Here is a 26,708-nt window from a genome sequence, read left to right on the forward strand (position 1 = left end):
ATGTATGTGTGAACTTATATTACCATCCCACCTCATCTTATATTCTTTCAGGTAAATTGGATATATATCTATTTCTTACAAATAAAAGAGCTTAAGAGAAGTGAAAACCACTAGTGTTAACAGTCTTCTTGCATTCATAATCATCTGTAAGTCATTTTAGTCTATTGAATTTGGAAAAGAATTTTATTTTCTATGCCCTTAAGATGTAGTGGATAAGAGCACAGGCTTAGGAGCCAGGCTGCCTGAGTTCAAATGCCAGCTCCGTCTTTTACCAGCTATGTGATTTGGGGCAAGTGATTTTTCTCAGATTCCACATCTATAAAGAAAAGAGATAACAATACTTCTTAGAGTTGTTGATACAATTAAATGGATGAATACAGAAAGCCCTCCAATGATACCTGGTAAATAGTAAAGACTCCATAGGCATCACCATTTCATGATGAAACAAACCATTATTTCTAGTGATAAAAAAAAAAATACTCCAGGTGACTGCTATCATGGGTGGGTTAACTGCTATTTGTTAGGGCAGCAGTATTTTCTATTGAATAATTTAGATTCCTTCATAATAGTTAGACAATCTCTACAATCTATCGGCATGTTTCAGTTAACAAAACTTTTCATTAACTACAGAGAAACAGTTATTCATGGGAAAGGGAGAACAGGCAGGTGTAGCTTTTGAATACCTACTCCATGCAGGAAGGACCTGGTGTTTGGTGCTGGGGAAAATGATAGTGACACTCAAGGAAGTCAAAACTTAACTCATGACTTGAATCTAAGCTTCAGGAGGACTTAGAGGATTTTATTTTTTTCTAATTACCTAGCACCTAGAATATAGTAGGCACTGAATAGATATTTTTGAATGAATCAATAAATGTTGAATAAATGAAAAGTAGCCACAATGAACAAAAAGGCAATCAGAGACTTTCAAAGCTAGAGGAGAAATCCCTTTTTTATAAAAAAAGGGCTATGGAAACACAGAGGGAGATGTGATAAATTCTGACCAGGGTGTTGAACCAGGTGTATGGGGATGAAAGTTTCCACATCTGAACTGGACCTTGAAGACAAGAGTTTTGATAAGTGGTCCAATGGGTGGGGCTTAAAGGAAGAACCTTTCTAGCAGAGGAAATTCCAAAGGATTAGGGATGTAGAAGTGCATAATTAATCTGGAGAATAGAGTCTGGATTGATTAGAATTGAGAGAACCTGGTGGAAGACAAGAGGGGTCCAAGTGGTATGACAAGAGATGAGACTGAAAACATTTGGAATCAGAATGTGAAATGATCTCCTGTACTACGCTTTGGATTTTACCCTATAGACATGAAATTAAAACAAAAATAGTTTCTACTGAATTATATGCTCATTATATTTAAACAATATCAAATATTTGTTAGCATGACAGACTTAATGATCTCTGAGATTTTAAAAGGTAATTCTCATGGTAGAGTGGGCAGAGATTAGAGTAGAGAGAGACTAGATCTGGGGGACCAGTCGGACAAACACCTTTAGGATTTCTGGAATTCCAACAAGTAATATTAATTCCATCAATCACCTTCAAACTCTTCCATGAGCTCCTTTTCTTCATTAGAGAGTCAATTAAAGAACTACTTGTTGAGGTCCTGTTATGCACTTTGTACTCTGGAGTGGGCGGGGGCAGAGCAAGGCGGAACAAGAGGCTCCCCATCTAGGGAGACTAAGGAAGTGTGAGGTATCAAATGTTTATATCTTTGACAATTTTATTGGTTTTAAAAAATAGGATTTCAGTGCAGGTTTTTGTTTTTTGTTTTTTGTTTGGTACGCGGGCCTCTCACTGTTCTGGCCTCTCCCGTTGCGGAGCACAGGCTCCGGACGCGCAGGCTCAGCGGCCATGGCTCACGGGCCCAGCCGCTCCGCGGCGTGTGGGATCTTCCCGGACCCGGGCACGAACCCGCATCTCCTGCATCGCCAGGTGGACTCTCAACCACTGCGCCACCAGGGAAGCCCTTCAGTGCAGTTTTAACTTCTTTTCTCTTTTTAAGAAGGTAGGTGTCATTTCCTACTTCTAAGGGCTGTTTTATGAATCTCTGTTCTAGGCTTTTTACATTTTTCTGTTGGATTATTTATCATTTCTTATTTGTTATATATTAATGGAAGTAGTTGATCATGTTACAAATTACAATATTTTTCCCAGTTTGTCATTTGTCTTTGTTTGCAGTTTTCTTACTCAGTATTTCTAAATATCATCAAAGGTATCCATTTTTTTCTTTTATGACTTCTGAGTTCGGTGTCACATTTGGAAAGGTGTTCAACACTTCAAACATAAAAAAATCCTTCTAAGTTTTGGTATTTATATGATTTAATTAATGCATTTGGAGTTTATATTGGCTTTACTTTTATTTTTTTCCCAATGGTTAACCAGTTGTCTCACTGTTAATCAAATAATCCATCCTCCTTGTACTGATCTGAAATTTCACCTTTGTTTTAATTCTATTACCATATAATTCTAATATTTATTTATCTATTTAAATGTTATACTATTTGTAATATAAGTTTTAGTGAAAGTTATACTTCATTTTGAACTAATTAATAAATCAATATATTATGTAGTTTTGTTCTGTTTAATGCCTTATAATCATTATTAATGTTTCTTTATAATTTAAAATTATGCCTGCTGATTATTAATAACAGTTGATTTTTTTTATGTTAATTGGTTTTTTTAAAAACTTTTAATTTTATATTGGAGTATAGCTGATTAACAATGTTGTGATAGTATCAGGTGCACAGCAAAGCGATTCAACCATACATATACATGTATCCATTCTCCCCCAGACTCCCCTCCCATCCAGGCTGCCACATAATATTGAGCAGAGTTCCCTGTGCTCTACAGTAGGTCCTTGTTGGTTATCCATTTTAAATATAGCATTGTGTGCATGTCGATCCCATATGCCCTAACTATCCCTTCCTCCCATCTTTCCTCCCCTTGTAACCATAAGTTCGTTCTCTAAGTAATTACTGTTGATTTTTGACCCACTTGTCATTTACTGTGATCACAGATGTTTGGTCTTATTTCTGTCAGCTTCTTTTGAGCTCTCTGTCTTTTCTCTTTCTAGATGAATAGAGATTTATTTTGGCATTATTTTTTCTTATCTGTAAATGTTCAGAAATCAGTTACTTTTCTTTCTTCCTCAAAATCAAGAATAACATCACATATGCTGACATTTCCTTATATAGGATGAACAATTTCCTTCTTACTTCCTATATAATCTTCTGTTCTTTCCCAGTTTTTTTCTGAGTATCCATTGGCATTTTTACCTTGATGGTTATTAATTTTTTTACATTGTAGAGCCTCTCTTTTAAGAATGATTTCAGCATTTACACTGTTTCACAACGACAGTAACCACACATATTTATGTGTGTATATTTGATCTGGGGCCTGCTGTCCCTCTGACCTTGTTTCCTTCAACTCCCCGCCTTGCTCACCAGGCTGTAGCTATCTTGGTCTTTTTCTCTAACACTTAAGATTGTTCCTACTTCAGAGCCTTTGCATTTGGTGTTCCTGTTGCCAGGACCTTTGCATGGTGGCCACTTGTCATCACTCACCAGAGCTGTCACTACTCAGAGGCCTTCCATGGTCCCCTCCACTAAAGCACCTCCCACCTCACCCAACCCAAGCCCAGGTGCTCATTCACTCTCTCCCTCCTTACTTCAGGTTACTTCCTGCACCGGTTATCACTCTCTAACAGGATTCTATTTGGTTATGGGCTTACCTACTTTTTGGTTTCCTATTTATTTTCCTTTCCCTCCCCCTAGAACATGAGCTCCATGAAGGTAGACACCTGGTCTACCTTGCTCATCATTTTACCCCAGTGCTTAGAACTATAACTGGTATGTGTTAGACTGCTGATATTTGGCAAATAAATATTTGTTGAATGAATGAATGAATGAATAAGTCCTTGCTTTTTTAAAAATTGTGAATAATATTTTATTTAGTCATTTTTGTTTATGACTGAAACTCTGGGAATTCAAAATTAACATCCTTACCAGTGAGCTTCTTATAGATGCCAGAAAATGTTTCAACCTTGTGTTCCACATTGTTCTGCTGTGCTTTATCCAATTGAATCTTTATGAGTCGGCTGCCATCCAGCTTCACGCAGATTCTCTTGGCCACAATCTCACTTGGGAAAACCAGGTCCTCCAGGATGGTATCATGCATGGCTGTCAGAGTGCGGCTCCTGGGACGTTTTTGCTTATTTTTTGTACGGCTTTTTCGAGTTGGCTTAGGCAGAATTCTCCTCTGAGTGATAAAGACAACTTGCTTCCCGCTGAACTTCTTCTCCAACTCACGCACTAGCCGGACCTGGATTTTCTGGAAAGATTTCAGTTGAGGAATGGGAACAAAGATTATGATAGCTTTCTGACCACCACCACCTTCAATTTTCTTGGTGGCCATGATGTTCAGCTCCTGCAGCTGGGCCTTGAGGTCCCAGTTCATCCCCAGCTCTAGGAGGGCCTGGGAGAAGCCCGACTCAAACTCGTCAGGCTTCTCGTCATTGGGCTTCACGATCTCCACGATGGCACTGCACATGGCCTGGACCTTGCCAATGAGGCCAACATTTGCTGCCGCCGCCACCACTTGTAAGCTTAGGAAGAGAAGCCCTTGATATTTCTAAGGGTGCCTCTTATTCTTCAAAACTCTGTGGAGTTGCTGGGCCTCCGATCAGTGTGCTCTGGGCCAATCCTCCATCTGCCTTTCTGTATTAATCCTCAGCCTTGCTATCTGGAGAATGGTGGTCATTGCCTCCTTCCTTTTAAGGACAGGCAGGATCCCCAGGAGACCAATCTGTGGTGAAGGGGCAGCAAAAGCTGGGGGTAGAGTGTCCTTGGTCACAAGGGCCAGCGCTCTTGCAGATGGAGTGGACTCATTCATTTATTTTGAAAACAACTGATTTTGATGTGATGTCTTGTTAATAAGCAATGCTATATGGTTGCTTTAAGAAATAAACATTTTTTTTCTCTTTTAAGACTTAAAAATATTGTATATACTATGAAATTAATTGTTTTCTGGTTGCTGAATTATTAAAACTGCCACATATTTAATCAGAGTAATGGGATTTCTGAAGGAAAAATGTTTGGAATAAAGGTTGGATTTGTGGATAAGGCAGGCTGAAATGAGAGTCTGATAAAATTTAAGAGATGAGCATTGGTGCTAAGGATCTGAGCTAGCTGGGGACTCTTGCTGACCACAGTGAAGCCTTTAGCTGGTGTAGCCTTCAAAGCCAGATTCTAGGGTCTGTAGACAATCCTGCTTCTCGGCATCCCTTTAAAGCCTTCAATCTAGGCAGGGCAAAGCAGATAATCACACAAATACTCACTCCACACTCTTCTCCCCACTGCCACCTGGCTGAAGCCTTGCCTCTCCCGATGTTGCTAACAGTAGGCAGAGTCCTGCAGGTGGCAGTGAGGGAGGTGTGTGTCTATATGTGTGTTTGGGGTGTACAGCAGGGGGACGTGACAGGCAAGCTGGTTTTTCCAGAAGGAAACTGGGTCATCTGTTAGCTCCAGAGTCCTCTTAGCATATTATTTCCTCAAGGCCATCCTATTACATCATCTCTCTCCCCATCCATCCATTCATCATCAACAAATTTTTGAACCCCTATTGTTCTAGGCATGGGGATACTGTAGTGAATACGGTAAAGTCCCTGTTCTCATGAAGCTTACATTTCAGTAAAGCAAGGGATGAAACAAACAAATAAATACATGATATCTCATTTGATAATAAAAGCCTTGGAGAAAAGTAAAATAGGGTAAGAAAAAAGAGAGTGAAAATGTTGATGGGCCTACTTTCTATGGGGTAGTCAGAAAAGTTCTCTCTGGGTATATGACTTTTGCATTTGAAGAAAATAAGGAGAGACCTCACTTGTGGGTTTCTGGGGAACCTTATTTCATGATCCATAAATGAGCATGATGCATGGTTTGGAAAAGTCTAGTAGAGCTTTATTGACTTGGTAAGGTCTGGATTATATTGCAAATAAAATGGGGAAACACTAGAGAATTTTAAGCAGAAAAGTAACACGATCTGACTTATACGGCAAAAGAATCACTTGTGCTGTTGTACGGATAATAAATAGACTTTGTGTGTGTGTGGCAGGTGGAGGTGATGGGGGAATGCGGAAGCTGGGAAACCTGTCCATTTAGTCCTTGCTGTAAGTTTATTTCCTTATCACCATTAGTATTCACCAAACTTTCTTTATCAGACATGCTATAAAAATAGGCAAACCACAGCCAGCTTTTACCCAGAAGTTTCATAGTTCGCGTCTTCAAATGAAATAACACATAACAGAATTTGTGCTTAGTAAACTTTAATTTTCTATATCTTTCAGCCTTAATCTTAATCTTCACCTTGGCTGAATAAGGTTTACCTGGGGCAGAGTTTAGTTTCTCCATAAATCTCATTTGGTTGCTCCATCTTGGTGGCCTCGGGCTGTGCTCCTGTGATCCTACTTATCTTCCGGGATCTCCACCTGCACAGCGTGTCCTCTGATGCAGCCTGCATCTCCAGGGCTTCCTGTCCTTGGCACAAGGCTCAAGGCACATGGTAGCTTTGTTGTGACTGCTGATTGCAGAGAAGGCTGTAATTGTGTACATCTTGCCCTTTAACACATATAACTAATGAATGAGAAACTGCTTTTTTAAGGAGAAGTTTCCTTTGCAAAGAACAGATAGGGAAGAGTTCACATGAGTCTCTTTTATCCCAGAATGTGCTTGATATTTCCTGTTTCTCATGATTAGCTTTCCCTCCTTCTTCACTGTGCTTTTTGTCCTAGGAGGCTGACTTTTATGAACTATACCAAAGGCTCCCTCCCCATCTGGTTTCAGCTTGGGTCTGGCTAACAGGAGGCACCAGTGGAGCTATGGTAATGAGAGGAGAATGGGTTTGGGGTATTTATCCCTCCAGCTTCCTTTTTGCTGGGTTGCCATTTATTAGTTTTGTTCCTCTCCTATAGGTCACAACTCCAAGGGCAACCCTATGTGACAACCACAGCCTCTCCCTCGGGGTTCTGGTAACCCTCTCTTGCCCTTCAGTCCAAGGGGTGGCAATAACTCCTAATTCTTCCTGGCACTAGGTTACTGCACCAGCCTTTGTGAGTTTCTTCCAATACTACCTACTCCTTTGTAAATAAATGCTTTATTAAACTCTCTTCAATTATCCTGTTTCCTGCTAGTCCCATGACAAGATACGTAGAGGCTTCTCCAGGAGGAGCTGAGGAAGAAAGTATGAAACTTTTGTTCAGAAAATACTGAAAGCCATTCAGATATGAGACAATTTTATCTTAATCAATGTGGTAGAAATGGGGACTATCAAATGAACTCATAAGTTTAGCCTGTGGCCATCAACACATGAATACTATGGTTTATATGTAGCCCATTCAAAATTGGCAGAATTATCTTGATGAGAGAGTGTTTTATTTTAAGCATTAAACAGCTACATGTATACTTTCAGGACCCACAAAGACTAGACAGAAAGACAATTTCTTTATACAGATCTTACTCAACTTACAAAGGGACCATGTCCTGATAAACCCATTGTAAGGTGAAAATATTGTAAGTTGAAAGTGCATTTAATACATCTCACCTACTGTACATCTTAGTTTAGCCCAGCCTACTTTAAACGTGCTCAGAATACTTATATTACCCAATAGTTGGGCAAAATCATCTAACACAAATCCTTTTATAATGAAGTGTTGAATACCTCATGTAATTTATTGAATACTGTACTGAAACTGAAAAACAGAATGGTTGTCTGGGTACAGAATGGTTGTGAGTTGTCACCCTGGTGATCACATGGCTGCCTGGGAGCTGTGGCTCGCTGCCACGGCCCAGCATCACAAGAGAGGAGTGTACTGCATGTCGCCAGCCCAGGAAAAGATCAAAATTCAAAATGCGAACTATAGTTTCTACTGAATGCATATTACTTTCACACCATCGTAAAGTTGAAAAATCTTAATGTGAACTATCATAAGCTGGAGACCATCTGTAAAATTATTTTCAACTGTGAAAGGAAGTCGTTGGATATGACTGAATAAGAGATCTCTAGACACAGTGAATACTGTGGTTTAGTGTGAATCATAAATAGTCAATGAGAAAGATTATTGGTTAGAGGAAGTGTGGCATGGTATTTAGAGCACAGCTTCTAGAGCTAGACTCTTCGGGTTCAAATCCTGCCTCTGCTATTTACTAGTTAGGAGCCTTTGGGCAACTTACTTGTTATCTCTGTGTCTCAGTGTTCCATCTTAACATAGGAAAAATAGGAGTACCTAACTCATAGTATTGTAATGAGGAATAAAAGAGTTAATTCACGTAAAGCGCTTAAGATAGTGACTGGTGATATATGTTTAATATCTCTATTTATTGTATTATACTGAAAGTAGTTACTGGGACAGGGACAGATTATTGTTACTTACAGAAATTACCTTATTTGTTCTTTCCCCCCCAAATTTTCCCTGTTCAGGGATGATGCAAAAAGCGGCAGTAGACAGGCCTACACATAGTAGGGGGGTGGTTGTTCTGTAGGAAAGGAACCCACAAAATATGAATCTGGAGCTTATATAGGAGATGAATGGCTGTCCCCTCATCTTTCAAGGAAACAAGAGTTACCTTCGCTCCCTACAATAAACAAATTCTCCTTGGAAAAAGAAGGGGAAGAGCCCTGGGTTTTTACCCTTTAAGATGTAAATAAATATCTCCTGGGAAAGATAAAACAAGTGTTTCTAGCTTTATGAATCCTGGAATATATCTATGGCTTTGGGTCTCATCTGCCCCTAGAAGTGTAAACACACATCTGGGGAGTTAAATCTTCAATAATCTTTTAGATTTCAAGGCTACTATGTCAAATATAAGTGGTGAGAGTGGGCATCCTTTTCTTGTTCCTGAATTTAGAGGAAAGACTTTCACCGTTGAGTATGATGTTAGCTGTGGGTTTGTCATACATGGTCTTTATTATGTTGAGATATGTTCCCTTGATAACAACATTGATGACAGTTTTTGTCATGAATGTATGTTGAATTTTGTCACATGTTTTTTCTGCATCTATTGAGATGATCATGTGATTTTTATCCTTCCTTTTTTTAATGTGGTGTATCACACTGATTGATTTGCAAATGTTGAACCATCCTTGTGACTCTGGAATAAATCCATGGTGTATGATCCTTTTTATATATTGCTGGATTTGGTTTGCTAATACTTTCTTGAGGATTTTTGCATCTATATTCATCAAGATATTGGCTTGTAATTTTCTTTTTGTAGTGTTTTTGTCTGGATTTTGTATCAGGGTAATGGTGGCCTTGTAGGATGAATTTGGGAGTATTCTATCTTCTTCAATTTTTTGAAATAGTTTCAGAAGAATAGGTGTTTTAGTTCCTCTAACACCTATATTTTGTAGAATTATATTTTGTAGAATTCCTCTGTGAAGCCATTTGATCCTGGACTTTTGTTTGCTGGGAGATTTTTTTATTACAAATTCAATTTCACTATTAGTTTTTGGTCTGTTCAGACTGTTTATTTCTTCCTGATTCAAGCTTGGCAGGTTGTATGTTTCTAGAAATGTGTCCATTTCTTGTAGGTTTTTCAATTTGTTGGCATATAACTGTTTGTAGTATTCTCTTATGATTTTTTTGTATCTCTATGGTACCAGTTGTTAATTCTCCTCTTTCATTTCTTACTTTGCTTATTTGGGTCCTCTCTTTTCTTCTTGGTAAGCCTGGATAAATGTTTATCAATTTTGTTTATCTTTAAAAAAAACCCAGCTCTTGTTTTTTTAAAAAATCTTTTCTATTGTTTTATGATCTCTATTTCCTCTCTGATCTTTATTCTTCATTTCTTTCCTTCTGCTGACTTTGGGTTTTCTTTTTCTAATTCCTTTAGCTGTTAGGTTAGATTGTTTATTTGGGAATTTTTTTGTTTCTGAGGAAAGCCTGTATTGCTATAAACTTCCCTCTTAGAACTGCTTTTGCTGTATCACATAGATTTTGGAGTGTTGTTTTTCCATTTTCATTTGTCTTGAGGTATTTTTTAATTTTCTCTTTGACCCCTTGGATTTTTAATAGCATGTTTTTTAGTCTCCATGTGTTTGTGCTTTTACCATTTTTCTTCCTGTAATTGATTTCTAGTTTCATACTGTTGTGGTTGGAAAAAAATGCTTGATATAATTTCTATCTTCTTAAATTTGTTAGACTAGTTTCATGACTTAGTATGTGATCTATCCTGGAGAATGTTGTATGTACACTTGAAAAGAATATGTATTCTGCTGCTTTGAGATGTAATGTGCTGTAGATATCTATTAAGTCCAACTAGCCTGATATGTCATTTGAGACCACTGTTGCCTTATTGATTTTCTGTCTGAATGATCTGTCCACTGATGTCAGTGTGGTGCTAAAGTCCCCTGCTATTTTGTATTCTCCATTTCTCCCTTCATGTCTTTCAGAATTTGCTTTATATATTTAGGTGCTCTTATATTGGGTACATATGTGTTAACAAGTATAATCGTCTTCTTGTGTTGATCCCTTTGTCATTATATAAAGCTCTTCTTTGTCTTTTGTTATAGCTTTTATTTTAAAGTCTATTTTATCTGCTATAAGTATTTCTAACCTTACTTTCTTCTTATTTGCATGAAATATCTTTTTCCACACCCTTACTTTCAACCTATGTGTGTCTTAAGCTCTGAAGTGAATCTCTTGTAGGAAGCATATAGAAGAGTCTTACTTTTTTTTTTTTTTTTGTCCAATAAGCCACCCTATGTCTTTTGATTGGAGCATTTAGTCCATTGACATTTAAAGTAATTATTGATAGGTATGTACTTATTGCCATTTTAATGCTTGTTTTCCAGTTGTTTTTGTAGTTCTTCTTGATTCATTTCTTCTTCTGTTTGTTTCTCCCATTGTGGTTTGATGATTTCCTTTAGTAGTATGCTTGTGTTCCTTTCTTTTTAGTTTTTGTGTATCTACAGTAAGTCCCCTACATATGAACAAGTTCTGTTCCAAGAGTATGTAAGTCCAATTTGTTCGTAAGTCCAACAGAGTTAGCCTAGGTACCCAACTAATACAATCGGCTTTATAGTACTGTACTGAAAATAGGTTTATAATACTTTTCACACAAATAATATATAAAAAACAAATCACAAAAAGTAAAGAAAACATTTTTAATCTTCAGTACAGTACCTTGAAAAGTACAGTAGTACAGTACAACAGCTGGCATACAGGGGCTGGCATCTAGTGAACAGGCAAGAAGAGGTACTGACTGGAGGAGGGAGAGGAGGTGGGAGATGGTAGAGCTGCAGGATCATCGGCAATAGGAGATGGAGGACAAGCTGCAATTTCACTCACCCCTGACACTGATGGCACAGGTTCTGGTTCCTTGCTGGATTCAATTCTATCTACCCTCCTGAAAAAACAATCCAGTGATGTCTGGGTAGTAGCTCCTTTTTTTTCTTATCAGAGATGACATGGTAATGCTGCATTGCATTCCAAAAGGCTGCTGCAACCTTGTTGTACAGTTTTACATTTGGGTCCTGTGCCTCATAAACTAACAGTGTCTCCTTAGATAAAGAAAATCCCCTTGCCCTTTCCTGTGTCATGACTCTCTTTAGTTCTTCAGTTACTACTTCTTCTTGTTGTCTCTATTTGTCCTTTATCTGAGCCTCCAATTCCATCAGGTCTTCATTAATAAGCTTCTCATGTTGCACAGCAAGTAGTTCAATGAAGTCATCCTCTTGCAGATCTAGCCTGAAAAAAAGATACTGTACTACTGTACTCTATAGAGTACTGTACAGTAAAGTACACAAAAACACAACCACTTGTAGAGGATGCACGCACGTGACAATGTAAACAGGCAGGTGAACTAACATGTGATTGGACATGTGAATGCACCTTTGCATCTTTGAAAGTTCACAGCTTGAAGGTTTGTATGTTGGGAACTTACTGTATTGTGAGTTTTTATTTGTGGTTGCCATGGGGTTCATATATGTTGATATACTATATCTATTTTAGTCATTTAAGTTCAAACACATTCTAAAAATGTACATTTTTTTACTCCCCTCTTCCACATTTTGTGTTTTTGCTGTCATATTTTACATTTTCATATTTATCTTTTAACTGTACTTTTGTGATTATAGCTGCTTTTTGCAGTTTTTTGATTTTACAATTTTTTGTCTTTAATCTTTGTACTGGCTTATTTAAGTGATTGATTTTCAGTCCTTACTATATGTTTTCTTTTCCTATTGGGATTTTCCCTTTCCTATAGATTCTTATTCCTTTTCCAATTACAGAAGACCCTTTAACATTTCTTTTAGGTTAGGTTTAGTATTGATGAACACTTTTAGATTTTGCTTATCTGAGAAGTTCTTTATCTCTCCTTCTATTCTAAATGATAATCTTGCTGTGTAGAGTATTCTAGGTTGCAGTACTTTGAATATATCATGCCACTCCCTCTGGTCTGCAAAGTTTCTGCAAAGAAATCAGCTGATGGCCTTATGGGGGTTCCCTTGCATATAACTTTTTGTTTTTCTCTTGCTGCCTTTAGAATCTTCTCTTTAACTTTTGTCATTTTAATTATGATGTCTTGTGTGGGTCTGTTTGGGTTCATCTTGTTTGGGACACTTTGTGCTTCCTGTACCTGGATATCTGTTTCTTTCTTCAAGTTTGGGAGTTTTAAGTCATAATTTCCTCAAATACATTCTTGATCACCTTCTCTCTCTCTTCTTCTGGGACTCCTATAATGTGAATGTTGGAACACAATGTTATCTTGGAGATCTTTTATATTGCTTACATTTTTTTAAAAATTCATTTTTCTTTTTGCTGTTCTGATTGTGTGATTTCCATTATTTTATGTTCCAGATCACTTATGCACTCTGATCTATTTTTCTGCCATTCATTCCTTCTAATGTGTGTGTGTGTGTTTTAATTTCAGCTATTGAATTCTTCATTTCTGATCGGATCTTTTCAATATTTTCTAGTTCCTTGTCAAAATGTTCCATGTTTATATCAATTCTTTTCCCTGATTCAGTTAACATTTTTACTATCAATGCTTTGAATTCTTTATCTTTTAAATTGTTTATTCTGTTTCATTATTTGTCCTTTCAGGGGTTTTCTGTTACTCTTTCAATTGGGAGCAGTTTCTCTGTCTTCTCATTTTACTTAACTTTCTCTGCCTCTATGAATTTAGGTGAAACATTTATCTACTGCAGTCTTGAAGGGGTGTTCTTATGTGGGAGCATCCCTATGCAGACTATGTGGGTCATTGGACCCATGTCTTTGCTGGGAGAGCTGGATTTGCAAGTCATGTCTTCCCTCGGGGTGTGCTGGCAGCTATCACTTTGGTAGGGGGTGTGGCTGGAGATGGAGGAGGTAGAGCTGGAGCCAGGACTCCAGCTGGGGCAGGACTTCCCCTCTGCTCAGCAGCCATCATCACCCTGTCAGGGTCAGGGTCAGAGTCTGATCCCAAGTTGCTGGAGCAGAAGCCCTGAAGGTCAGTTCTAGCAGGTTCTGTTCCCTTTAAGTGTGTGTTTCCCCCTCTCCCTGCACCAGGACACTTGCCCCAGAGGAGGAGAGTGCTGGAGCAAGATGGGTTTGGTGTGCAGACCGAGGTGTGACGTGCTGCCTGTGCAGGTGTCCACGGCTCCACTTAGATGTAGACTCAGGTGCAGATTACTGCCCCCAGCCTCTGCTCCCCACACCTTTTTGTGGAACTGCTCCGCAGGGCAGGTGGGGCCATGTGGACTCTTGGTGTGTGTGGGGAAATGAGCTGTGGCCAGTGGTTATTTTGGCTGCTTCTGGAGCACCTCTTGAGCAAGCACCAACCATGGCTGCCATGACCCCACCCAGCCTCCACCCTGGAACTGGGTCCCCTCTGCTTCCCACAGTCTAGTCTTCTCCCTGGTTGTGGCTGCTCCAGATCCAGTGCTCTGCTGTGGTGCAGACTGAGCAGGGCCAGAGCGTCTGCCCTGCTCAGGCTGGGGTGCACAGTGAGGTGGTCAGGGGAAATCCTGCAGCAGCCAGAGCAGACCTGTCTCCATCCTGCCTTGGGTGCTAACCAGCATAAGCGCCTCATGAGCAGAATCCCGGCTTCCCACAGCCCTATGTTTATCCCAGTGTCCTCCACCATGCCAAGGGGGCTTCTGTTCTCCGCCGCCCCCATACTTAGGACCCCTCTCAGGGGCACAGGTCCAGACCTGATCACTTTTCTTCCCTTCCTATCGGATTGCATGTGTGTCTTTTTGCAGCCTTGGTTGTACAAGAGTGCTTCCCTCAGTCTCCGGTTAGTTTTCAGTGAGAATTGTTCCACATGTAGATGTATTTTTGATGTGTTTGTGGGAGAAGGTGAGCTCCATGTCCTCTTACTCCATCTTGATCCCCTTGAGACACTAAATTGTGAAGGCAGGTGAGGAATAGCCTATTTTTCACCCTACAATTTGCCTCTGCTTATATTTTTAGTTTTCACACTTGGGGTAAGAAAATAATGTAAATTTGCAGCAGAACAATGGCCATGGTATTTAGTTTCTTGGAAAAGAAAGGAAAAGAAGTAACTATGGAGAAAAAGAAATGTCCACAAATTCCCAATTGTCAGTCTTTAGGTAACTGCTTCTTAGCTTTGAGTTCCTCATCTGAATAGAATACAAAAGGACAATGTCCAAAAGTATGAAAAATGGAAAAACAGGGAATGTTGGTTTCATGAGCTGTTTTATGCTAGAATTATTCAGAAAGTCAAGGTAATAGTTTGTTAATTAAGGAGAATTTAAAATCAATAACTTTATGCAGCCTTTGATTACCTGGGAGCACATGCCTAAAAGACAAACACTTTGTGTGTGTGTGTAGGAAGGAGCTAGAGGGATGGGAGGAGGTTGTGCATTGAATAGTTCTAATACCAATTTTACAGCATCTCTTTATGACCATGATTGTTTTAATCAGGTTTAGCAACTCCCAGTTGGATCAGCTTAAATGTAATTTGTACCAGAATTGCAGAATTCAGAAGAGGGAATCAAATCCCTGTGGATCATAAAAATTGAATGCTAGGGAGTTAATATATTTTATGAAGTACAATTTATAATAAATCCTCTTTGTATTTTGAGAAAAACTGTGGTATCATTTTCAATGACCTGAAGGCATTGCCACGTTCTTTCTAAGTATTTCCTTGTTATGTTAACTGGCTGCAAACTGTGGTCTTTTCCCTCATATTAAAAGAAATTTAAATATTTTTAAATTAAAATTTTAATTTTGAATAATTGTAGATTCACATGCAATTGTAAGGAATAATAGAGAGAGATCTTACATAACATTTAGCTGGTTTCCTCCAGTGGTAACATCGTGCAAAACTATAGTGCACATCACAACCAAGATACTGACAGAGATACAATCAGGATTTAGATCTTCCTGTATTTCTATCACCACCAGATACCTCATGTTGTCTTTTATATCCACATCCACTTCCCTCCTACCCCTACCTTCTTTTAAACCTCTGATAACTACTAATCTCCTCTCCATGTCTATAATTTCATCATTTCAAGAATGTTATATAAATGGAATCAGTTTGTAATCTTCTGGATTGGCTTTTTTCCCCCACTGAGTATTATTATCTGGATTTTGGCCTGTATCAAGGTCCATATGTTTTTATTACAGAGAAGTATTACACGATATAGATATACCACAGTTTGTTTACTCATTTACCCAGTGATGGATAGCTGGCTTGTTTCCAGTTTTTGGCTGTTATGAATAAAGCTGCTATAAACTTTCATGTATAGGTTTTTTTTGTGAACATAAGCCTTTGCTTCTCTGGGGTAAATGCCTGGGGATGCAATTGCTGAGTTGTGTAGTAATTGTATGTTTAGCTTTTTAAGAAACTGCCAATCTGCTATCCAGAGTGGCTGTACCATTTTACATGCCCACTAGCTATCAGTGAGTGATCCAGTGTCTCCACATCCTTGCTAACATTCAGTGTCACTATTTTTTATTGTAGCCATTCTGATATGTGTGTAGTGATATCTCACTGTGGCTTTGATTTGCAACTCACTGATTGCTGATTATGTTGAACAACTTTTCATGTGCTCATAGCCATCAGTAAAATGTCTCTTCATAACTTTTGTCAGTTTTCTAATTGGATTATTGTTTTTACTGGTAAATTTTGAGAGTTGTTTCTATATTTTAGATACTAGTCGTTTGTGCATATGTGGTCTTCAAATGTTGATTTATAGCTTTCTGTTTTTGTGCTGTGTGTGTCTGGTTTTGGTATCAGGGTAATACTAGCTTTATAAAATGAATTGGGATGTTTTCTTCACTCTTCTACTTTCTGGAAGACATTGCATAGAATTAGTGTTAATTCTTCTTTAAAAGTTTGTTGGAGCTCTCCTGTGAACCCATCTGGCTTGGAGATTTCCTTTTTGAGAGCTTTAAAATTATGAATTAAATTTCCTTAATAGTTATAAGAATATTCAAATAGTCTATTTCATATTGGGTGAGTTATGGTAGTTAGCGTTTTCTTTTTAAGGAACTGGTCCATTTCATCTAAGTTTTCAAATTTATGTGTGTAGAGCTGTTTGTAATAATGTCTGTGATCTTTTTGATGCCTGCAGGGTCTATAATGATATTTCTGATATTAGTAATTTGTGTCTTCTTTCTTTTTTTTGTCAGTCTTGCTAGAGGTTAGTCAATTTTATTCAGTTTTTCAAAGAACCATCTCTTTGTTTCATTGACTTTCTTTATTGTTTTTATCTTTTCTATTTCACTAATATCTGCTTTTATTTCTATTATTTACTTCCTTCTGCTTACTGTGGATTTATCTTGCTTTATTTTTCCTAGGTTCTTAAGGTGGGGACTTAGATTATTGATTTGATACTTTTTTCTTTTCTAATATATGCATTTTATGCTGTACACTTCTTGCTCAGCACAGCTTTAACTGTGAACCATGAATTTTTGATATGTTGTAAGTTCATTTTCATTCTCTTCAAAAGTATTTTTAAAATTTCCTTGACACTTCCTCTTTGACCCAGTTTGAGATCTTCCTTGTTCCTGATATGATGAATGATTTTTTTATGGAAACTTGGACATTTTGAATGTTAAAAGACTCTAGATCTTATTCAAACCTTCTGTTTTAGCTGGTTTTCTCTGATACCACTCCAGCAGGGAATGAATGACACCACCTTGCTATTGCCAAGTGGGTGTGAAGTTCTGACTCCTGATTATGCCTCCAAGGACACCTGCCTCACTGGGAGGGGTACTAGCTGAGCTGGAGGGAGCTGAGCCAGAATGAAAGCAAGAGTCAAGCCTTTAGTGTGAGCCAGAGGCTAAACCAGAAAGTGCTGGCTTCCCACCAGAGTCAGGTGGGTCAACACAGGGGCTCTGGGTACTATCTCACGGCTGCGGGAGCCCTGAACAAAAGGCCACTGCCATTTATGAACCCAGGGGTGGGGGGGGGGGGAAAGGGAGGGGAAAGGAGTAGGAGTGGAAAAGTATCCTCAAGTTTCCCCAGTGAGGAGACTTTCAAGAATGCAGATATGCATAAGAGCAAGGCCAGCCAGTCTGGCCTGGGGCCTTGCCTCTAACTCTCTTCAGAGACTGCAATGCTCTGGCTGTGCACCAAGTCTGGTGTGGGGAGGGCAGCTTTCCCTGCTGAGGACCACCAGATGAAGCATTTGTAATTGCCTATGATTGGGTGTAAAAAAAAAATCAGACCCACGATTTTGGTCTGGAGCCAGAATTCTCAGCGTCTTATTACCGCTCTCCATGTAATTTCAACTGACACCATGGGGTAGGGGGAGGGTGGCCTCATCACCTCCTGGTGGTGTGGAAAGTCCTGACTCTGTACTAGGCTTCCTTTGTCCTCACCACAGGGGGGAAGGGGAAGGACAGTTCTTTACTGCTGGGCTAGAGTGGAGTCCAGACACCCTATGTGCTCTTGGCTGACACTCTTGAGTGTGGAAGTTTTGCCTCCTTTTTGGCATGGGTAGGGGTAGGGCACAGCTTTTTCTGTAGTGTTTGGAGTAGAACGGCTATTTTCTGTAAGCTTTCTGTCTTGCTAGATTGTCATTTCCCTGGTTCTTTGGCTAGAAGGAGCAGGCTTTCTTGGGGCTTTTTAGTCTGTGTTCATTGGTCTTTCCCAGTTGTTGACTTTTTACTTCTATATCTGGAATATATGAGGCAAAAAGGTAACCCAGGGATCTCATAGTGTGTGCTTCCTTGAGTCCTGAGATACCTAGTCTGTCTGCCTTCTCTCCTCCTTCTGGAACTTTCTTATGCTTGTTTTATGTATAATGGTCATGGTTCTTAATTGTAATTAGTGGAAGGAGTAGGGAAAAGTAATTTCCTCCATCATCCCAAAAGTGCAAGTCTGTTTCCTTGAATTTTTAAAATTTAAACAATCAAATTAATAAAATATTAAAAATTAAATGGAAAGACTTATTCATTATGGGAAAGACAACTATCCTTTGTCCTTCTCCTACACATCGTTAGCATTATTCCTCAGAGATAAACACTTTAATCATTTGTTTCTAATTCTTTATAGTTAAATAATGGGCTTATTTTATTATTTTTAATTTATCATCTCTAAACATCATCCTGCTATGTTATAAAATAATTTAATTTGCTGACACGGTCTTCTCCTTCTCTCTTCTCTTAATTGTTGTCATATGTCATTAATCCTAGTTCTGCTATGCAATTTCAAATTATACTCACAGTCTCTGCTACTATACTTACCATAGACAATATTTCTTGTCTTCCCACTTTATAATGTTAGTCCTCCCTTCCTTTCCTCCACCATTTCCCCCTTCCATCTAACAACCTCTGACAGCTACACATTTACTTTACCTTCTTGCCTGCCCTACTTTCACATACAGTTTTATTTTAAAACAATTTCAGTGTACCCAGTTTATATAATGCTACTTTATATGTGTTAAGTTGTATGTTAGTCAAGGTCCAGATAGGAGATAGAAATCACATCTGGTATTATTCAGACAGAATTTGAAGAATTGTTAACGAAATCTAAGTTTTATAACCAGGTAGCTGAAAGAGTAAAAAGTGAATTCTAGTTAACAAGGAGGTAGCAACTGTAGGAAGCAGCTACCATTTTTTGGATTGAGAGAACAAAGAGAAGGTATTGGAATTATTAAAACTTGGAAACTTAAGAGGAGAGACCCCACAGAGCTGAGTTCAGACTTCAAAGGAGGTGGTGCCGTTCAGTGCGGAGTGTGGACGTGATGCTGAAAACTTTGCAAACCTGATCCAGCTGCAGCTGTGGGAAGGGGTTGCTGCCACTGGTGGGAAAAGAGTTAATGGGGTGATGTCCATGGAAATGGAGAGCGGAAGGGAAGAAGTGAGCCTCTCCTTCGCGCTCTAGCCTTGCAGTCTTCCTCTAGGGCCCCCATCAGTCAGCTGGAAAAGCAGAAATGTGATCTGTAGAGACCTGGGGCCAGCAGAGTGTAGAGAGTGGTTTGGAGCCAAGAGAAAGTAACTTAATAACTGGCACGAGTTGTCACTTGGTAATTATTCTCATGTTGTTTGATAGATGCTTTTGACAAGGGCTGTGCATTTTATCTCCTCCATAAGTTCAATTTTCCTTTAAAGTATATATATATATATTATAGACTGTGGGTACAAAATATGGCAAACACTCTATGAGCAGACTTAGTTCACTTTAAACCATATTCGGCTAATGGAATAATTAAAAATTTCCTTGATTAGTGGTAACCCGAAGGGAGTAAAAAGTATAAAGCAGGGTGGAGTAACTTGAGAGAGGAGAGGAGAGAGTATATCACAGATATATATTCATTACTTCTCAGTTTGGCCCTCCAGATCATTTTATAGGTTTCCTTAGGCCGTTGACTGGTCACCTGTACTGTAAGGATTGCTGAATCCTTTTTGTACAAACACGTATTGAGTGTTGGCAAAAGATTCACTATATCAGGAGCACCTGAGACAGTGGTAATGAGTCATGCTGCCTCTTAGTGACTGTTTTCAGAGGTGAGACATGGAAGCCAACCCTAGCTAAACACTACCCTGCCTTAAAAAAGAAAAGCAGCATCTTTGGAAATGGAAGGGGAAGATGAAATGTGAGACAGAGATGAAAGGATCTAGGATTGTAAGCTTTCTTCTTCCCTCAATGGTCAGGAAAATAGGAAATGAGGACAATTTGTCTTATTGTGGATGTTTTATTTTATCTACTAGATCAAATAAACGGCCTCACCCCAATAAATGTATTCTCCATGTATTTAATGAAATTAGATGAAAGAATAATAAATGCCCATGTGACCCTAAAGAGAGTTCACACAACACTACTTATCCAACATCCATGGCTGCACAGGATGAAAATATAGAAAGTAAAATCCATTGACAAATTAGAACTTCATGAAGTAACACAGAGTAATGTGTTAGGAAAGCCCTTTGACTTCTAGGAGCAGAGAGTCACTCTATTGATCTCAAGAAATGGGGGGGGAACTTTTATTTTGATTCTTACATTGATTGATTGATTTAACATCTTTATTGGAGTATACTTGCTTTACATTATTGTATTAGTTTCTGCTGTATAACAAAGTGAATCTGGTATACATATACTTATATCCCCATATCCCTTCCCTCTTGCATCTCCCTCACACCCTCCCTATCCCACCCCTCTAGGTGGTCACAAAACACTGAGCTGATCTCCCTGTGCTATGCGGCTGCTTCCCCTAGCTATCTATTTTACATTTGGTAGTATATATATGTCAATGACACTCTCTATGTCCCAGCTTACCCTTCCCCCTCCCTGTGTCCATAAGTCTATTCTCTAAGTCTGCGTCTTTATTCCTGTCCTGCCCCTAGGTTCTTCAGAAACTTTTTTTTTTTTTTTTAGATTCCACATACATGTGTTAGCACACGGTATTTGTTTTTCTCTTTCTGACTTACTTCACTCTGTATGACAGACTCTAGGTCCATCCACCTCACGACAAATAACTCACTTTCATTTCATTTTATGGCTGAGTAATATTCCATTGTATATATGTGCCACGTCTTCTTTATCCATTCATCCGTCGATGGACACTTAGGTTGCTTCCATGTTCTGACTATTGTAACTAGTGCGGCAATGAACGTTGTGGTACATGACTCTTTTTCAGTTATGGTTTTCTCAGGGTATATGCCCAGTAGTGGGATTGCTAGGTCGGATGCTAGTTCTATTTTTAGTTTTCTTAAGGAATCTCCATACTGCTCTCCATAGTGGCTGTATCAATTTACATTCCCACTAACGGTGCAAGAGGGTTCCCTTTTATCCACACCCTCTCCAGCATTTACTGCTTGTAGATTTTTTGATGATGGCCATTCTGACAGGTGTGAGGTGATACCTCACTGTAGTTTTGATTTGCATTTCTCTAATGATTAGTGATGTTGAGCATCCTTTCATGTGTTTTTGGCAATCTGTATATCTTCTTCAGAGAAATGTCTATTAAGGTCTTCTGCCCATTTTTGGATTGTGTTGTTTGTTTTTTCATATTGAGCTGCATGAGCTGCTTGTATATTTTGGAGATTAGCCCATTGTCAGTTGCTTCATTTGCAAATCTTTTCTCCCATTCTAAGGGTTGTCTTTTCATCTTGTTTATGGTTCCCTTTGCTGTGCAAAAGCTTTCAAGTTTCATTAGGTCCCATTTGTTTATTTTTATTTCCATTTCTCTAGGAGGTGGGTCAAAAACGATCTTGCTGTCATTTACGTCATGGGGTATTCTGCCTACGTTTTCCCCTAAGAGTTTTATAGAGTCTGGCCTTACATTTAGGTCTTTAATCCATTTTCAGTTTATTTTTGTGTATGGTGTTAGGAGTGTTCTAATTTCATTCTTTTATGTGTAGCTGTCCAGTTTTCCCAGCACCACTTACTGAAGAGGCTGTCTTTTCTTCACTGTATATTCTTGCTTCTTTTATCAAAGGTAAGGTGAACATATGTGTGTGGGTTTATGTCTGGGCTTTCTACTGTGTTCCATTGATCTATATTTCTGTTTTTGTGCCAGTACCATTCTGTCTTGATTACTGTAGCTTTGTAGTATAGTCTGAAGGCAGGGTACCTGATTCCTCCAGCTCTTTTTCTCTTTCTGAAGGTTGACTTGGTTATTAGGGGTCTTTTGTGTTCCCATACAAATGGTGACATTTTTTGTTCCAGTTCTGTGAAAAATGCCATTGGTAGTTTGATAGGGATTGCATTAAATCTGTAAATTGCTTTGGGTAGTATAGTCTTTTTCACAATGTTGATTCTTCCAATCCAAGAACATGGTATTCTCTCCATCTATTTGCATCATCTTTAATTTCCTTCAGTAGTGTCTTATAGTTTTCTGCATAGAGGTCTTTTGTCTCCATAGGTAGGTTTATTCCTAGGTATTTTATTCTTTTTGTTGCAATGGTAACTGGGGGTGTTTGCCTAATTTCTCTTTCAGATTGTTCATCATTAGTGTATAGGAATGGCAGAGATTTCTGTGCATTAATTGTGTATCCTGCTACTTTACCAAATTCATTGATTAGCTCTAGTAGTTTTCTGGTAGCATCTTTAGGATTCTTTATGTATAGTATCACGTTAAAGGAGCCGCTGATTCGGGCACTCTGGCTCACTCAGGCCCGAGGGAGGAGGGAGGGGTACGGAGTGCGGGGCGAGCCTGCCGTGGCAGAGGCCAGCGTGACGTTGCACCAACCTGAGGCGCGCCGTGTGTTCTCCCGGGGAAGTTGTCCCTGGATCACGGGACCTTGGCAGTGACGGGCTGCACAGGCTCCCAGGAGGGGAGGTGTGGAGAGTGACCTGTACTCTCACACAGGCTTCTTGGTGGCGGCAGCAGCAGCCTTATCGTCTCATGCCTGTCTCTGGTGTCCGTGCTGATAGCTGCAGCTCGTGCCTGTCTCTGGAGCTCGTTTAGGTGGTTCTCTGAATCCTCTCCCCTCACGCATCCCGAAACAATGGTCTCTTGTCTCTTAGGCAGGTCCAGCCTTTTTCCTGGACTCCCTCCCGGCTAGCTCTGGCTCACTAGCCCCCTTCAGGCTGTGTTCACGCAGCCAACCCTAGTCCTCTCCCTGGGATCTGACCTCCGAAGCCTGATCCTCTGCTTCCAGCTCCCACCCGCCCTGGTGGGTGAGCAGAGAAGCCTCTCGGGCTGGTGAGTGCAGGTTGGCACCGATCCTCTGTGCATGAATCTCTCTGCTTTGCTCTCTGCACCCCTATTGCTGTGCTCTCCTCCATGGTTCCAAAGCTACCCCCACCCTTCCCGTCTCTGCCAGTGAAGGCACTTCTTAGTGTGTGGAACCTTTTCCTCCTTCACAGCTCTCTCCCTCTTGTGCAGGTCCCATCCGTATTCTCTTGTCTCTGTTTATTCTTTTTTCTTTTGCCCTACCCAGGTACATGAGGAGTTTCTTGCCTTTGGGAGGTCTGAGGTCTTCTGCCAGCATTCAGTAGGTGTTCTGTAGGAGTTGTTCCACGTGTAGATGTATTTCTGATGTATTTGTGGGGAGGAAGGTGATCTCCACCTCTTAATCCTCTGCCATCTTGAAGCGGAAATTTTAAAGATATATGTGGTAACAAAAGAATCAGGGATCTCCTAGGATTTCTTGAAATCATTATAAAATGACATTTTTTTGAGCACCACACATGCCTCAGCCCCTGTGCCAGTTACCCATTAAGTCACTGAAATCTCCTAAAACAAAACAAAACACAATTGAGATAGTGTTCTCATTTCCTGAGGCTAGAGATGCTGTCACTTGACAACGATTGTGAAGCAGTACAGTGCAGAGTGCAGTGCAGGGTCTGTGATTCTAATGCCCAGTCTTCTCAACCCCTTCTGTTCACTACAGCCAGCAAAACTTGTGAATCTTCTTGCTTTATTTTATTTATTTATTTTTTTGCGGTACACAGGCCTCTCACTGTTGTGGCCTCTCCCGTTGCAGAGCACAGGCTCCAGACGCGCAGGCTCAGTGGCCATGGCTCACGGGCCTAGCCTCTCCGTGACATGTGGGATCTTCCCGGACCAGGGCACGAACCCGTGTCCCCTGCATTGGCAGGTGGACTTTCAACAACTGTGCCACCAGGGAAGCCCTTCTTGCTTTTAATAGTCAAGATAATCATGATCATTTAGCTAAATATAAATGAATTATATATACACACATGAAAGCTACTATGTTTTTTCTTTTTTTTTTCGGTATGCGGGCCTCTCACTGTTGTGGCCTCTCCCGTTGCGGAGCACAGGCACCGGACGCGCAGGCTCAGCGGCCATGGCTCACGGGCCTAGTCGCTCTGCGGCCTGTGGAATCTTCCCGGACCGGGGCACGAGCCCGTGTCCCCTGCACCGGCAGGCAGATTCTCAACCACTGCGCCACCAGGGAGGCCCTATGTGTTTTTATAAGAATCACTAACTCCAGAGGATAATTAAACCCATTCTTCTGTTTGAGCTTATTATCTTTTCCTATTAAAGCTAAAACATTACAGTTTATTAAATTTAATATTAATGTAGAAATAATTTTATGACATTTTACTTTTATTAGAAATAATTCATATTTTTTATACAAAGGAGGATAATCATTTAACAACTCATTCAATACAAAGTATAGATGGAAAATGACATTTTAGTTTTGATTAGGATGATCTGTGATTCCTGCTGAGAAGGTTGCCTACAGTCATAGAACTAATCAGAGCTAGAAATACAGCATGGCAATCTTGATTTCTAGTCCAATGATCCACTTAGTTAAAACAGAGCTCATGCTATTTATAAAGCAATGTTATTAGTCACAAATAAATCTAGTTAGGTAAGAAAGGAGTGAAAATTAGATGTTAGGAGAAACAATTATTTATGTAATTTATGTATTTATGCCAACTAATCTTTCTTTTTGAACTATTTTTTTAATATCATCTATCTATTTCCTCGAAGAAAAGTTTTATAGATTAAGGAAAAGTATGTAACTATGCTTGATTCTCAATTGCCCTTGTTGAGATACAGAAGTTGTATTTAGAGCTCATTTTGTAAAGTGCTAAGGATGACTTGTAGGATTGATGCCAAAAAATTAAAGATTAGTATTAATTATATCATCCTCATGCTAATGAGTAACCTCTGTGATATATGGTGTTGCTTTATATTTTATTAATCTGGGTTTTCACTGGCATTTTAATTTAGAAACTGTCTTTATTTTTTTAGAATTTTTATAATGGTTTATAGGGATTATAATGCCCTCTAAATATTTCTGTTTTCAATCCATTGACTTAAGCCAGAAAATGACATTCTAATCAGTATTTCTTCCTCCTAATTTGTCCTCATTTCAAGTCTCTAAAATAAATCCTAAAAAAAATCACTAATTTTAGTTTTTCTCTTTGCCTTTATTATTAGATTATAATATTTATTTTACTCTTTTTTTGTTTTGTTTGCTTAATTTACCTGTATTTCCACATAAAATATTTTGTTTTAGAGCTTTTAATTGCCAAATATTCATTAAGAACTTGCACATTTAATAATGCTTGATAAGTGTTTTAGCACAGTATTGGGCACTTCATAAAGCCTTAATAAAAAATTATTTTATTATTATTAGATCCGTTAGTAGCATGAGCAGTGCAATAGAACTTTAGATCAAAGACTGTGTCCTCAAGAACAGATCTTGAAATTCAGTAATGGGGGAGATATGACATTTAAGAAGGAGAGAATGCATAAGCCAAGGCTATGTCCTGGTGCATCTTTCTTGTCTCTGATGCCCTGGCTTACTTTCCCCTCACCTGCTATCCCCTTGCTTGATATAAAACTTGAAACTGAAAACTGAAAGCCATTGGGACAGTGCCTGTGCAAATGTTAGCTCACATCATAATTCCTGGTACTTGGGAACATTCCAAATCATGAACCATGGAGTTTGACCAAGAAAACTTTGGAGATCTTCAGGACAATCAGTATTATTCCTTGAAGGGCTCATCACATTTTTAGTAAATTTCAGAAAGCGTTCCTGGAGTTCCTCTGGAGCCCTGAGGCCATTCAGAGGTGGAATGTAGTGTGTCCTGAGGAACACTCAGGACAACTCTAGGCATGGTTATTCAGTAGGTGGCCCAGTCTGTGCTTCTAAATAGTGTCAGGACATAAACTGGATTGAGATTTTTGACCTAGATTAATTACAAACCTCGTTGTCTGGGACTTAGAAAGGAACCAGTTTTACCCTGAGGAAGTGGTGTTTGGAGCATAAAGCAACAGCCATTTACTAGATTTCCTTAGATTCTTCTGTGCCAACCAATCCCAACAATATTTACTCGATACTCACTAGGTGCCCAATACTATGCTAGCTATTCTGTTGAAATATACATCATAAGGTTTTTGCCCTTGAGTGGCTTACAGTTCCAAATGAGTGGGTTTTAAACTGTGTTCATTGCACTTTAGGGCCCTAAGGGGAATCCCATGGCCTCAATAGAGGTTGCTACAATTTTAGAATTGCTCCTGGTATGTAATAAATGCTCACTTGTGAACTTAGGGTTCAACTAAGGAACTTCTCTTTTACTTGCTGTATATACTTGATATATATATATCTTCCAAGTAAGATTTTATTTGAAAAAATGGTTTACTCCTAAGTAAAGTTTGAAAAAGTAATGTTCTCAAGTATCCCTTGTTTCAGGGTCATTCTTAATATTCATATATTCATTCCATCAAGACTTTACTCAATTTTATAATATTATAATGTCCTACTTTTGATTAAATGACTGTCTATAAAAGAATAAAGCATTTTGACAAATGTATTA

The 26,708-nt window shown here is 39.2% G+C and overlaps 1 protein-coding gene across 1 annotated transcript; it reads right to left on the minus strand.

Annotated features, from left to right (window-relative positions):
- Positions 1–3,975: 3,975 nt before the first annotated feature.
- LOC132437190 (small ribosomal subunit protein eS7-like) lies at positions 3,976–4,560 on the minus strand. Its single transcript, XM_060030456.1, has one exon. The coding sequence runs from the start codon at positions 4,558–4,560 to the stop codon at positions 3,976–3,978; it is 585 nt and encodes a 194-aa protein (XP_059886439.1).
- Positions 4,561–26,708: the final 22,148 nt, after the last annotated feature.

The sequence above is a fragment of the Delphinus delphis genome, chromosome 14 (assembly GCF_949987515.2).
Source record: "Delphinus delphis chromosome 14, mDelDel1.2, whole genome shotgun sequence".
In the NCBI taxonomy this organism is placed as follows: domain Eukaryota; kingdom Metazoa; phylum Chordata; class Mammalia; order Artiodactyla; family Delphinidae; genus Delphinus; species Delphinus delphis.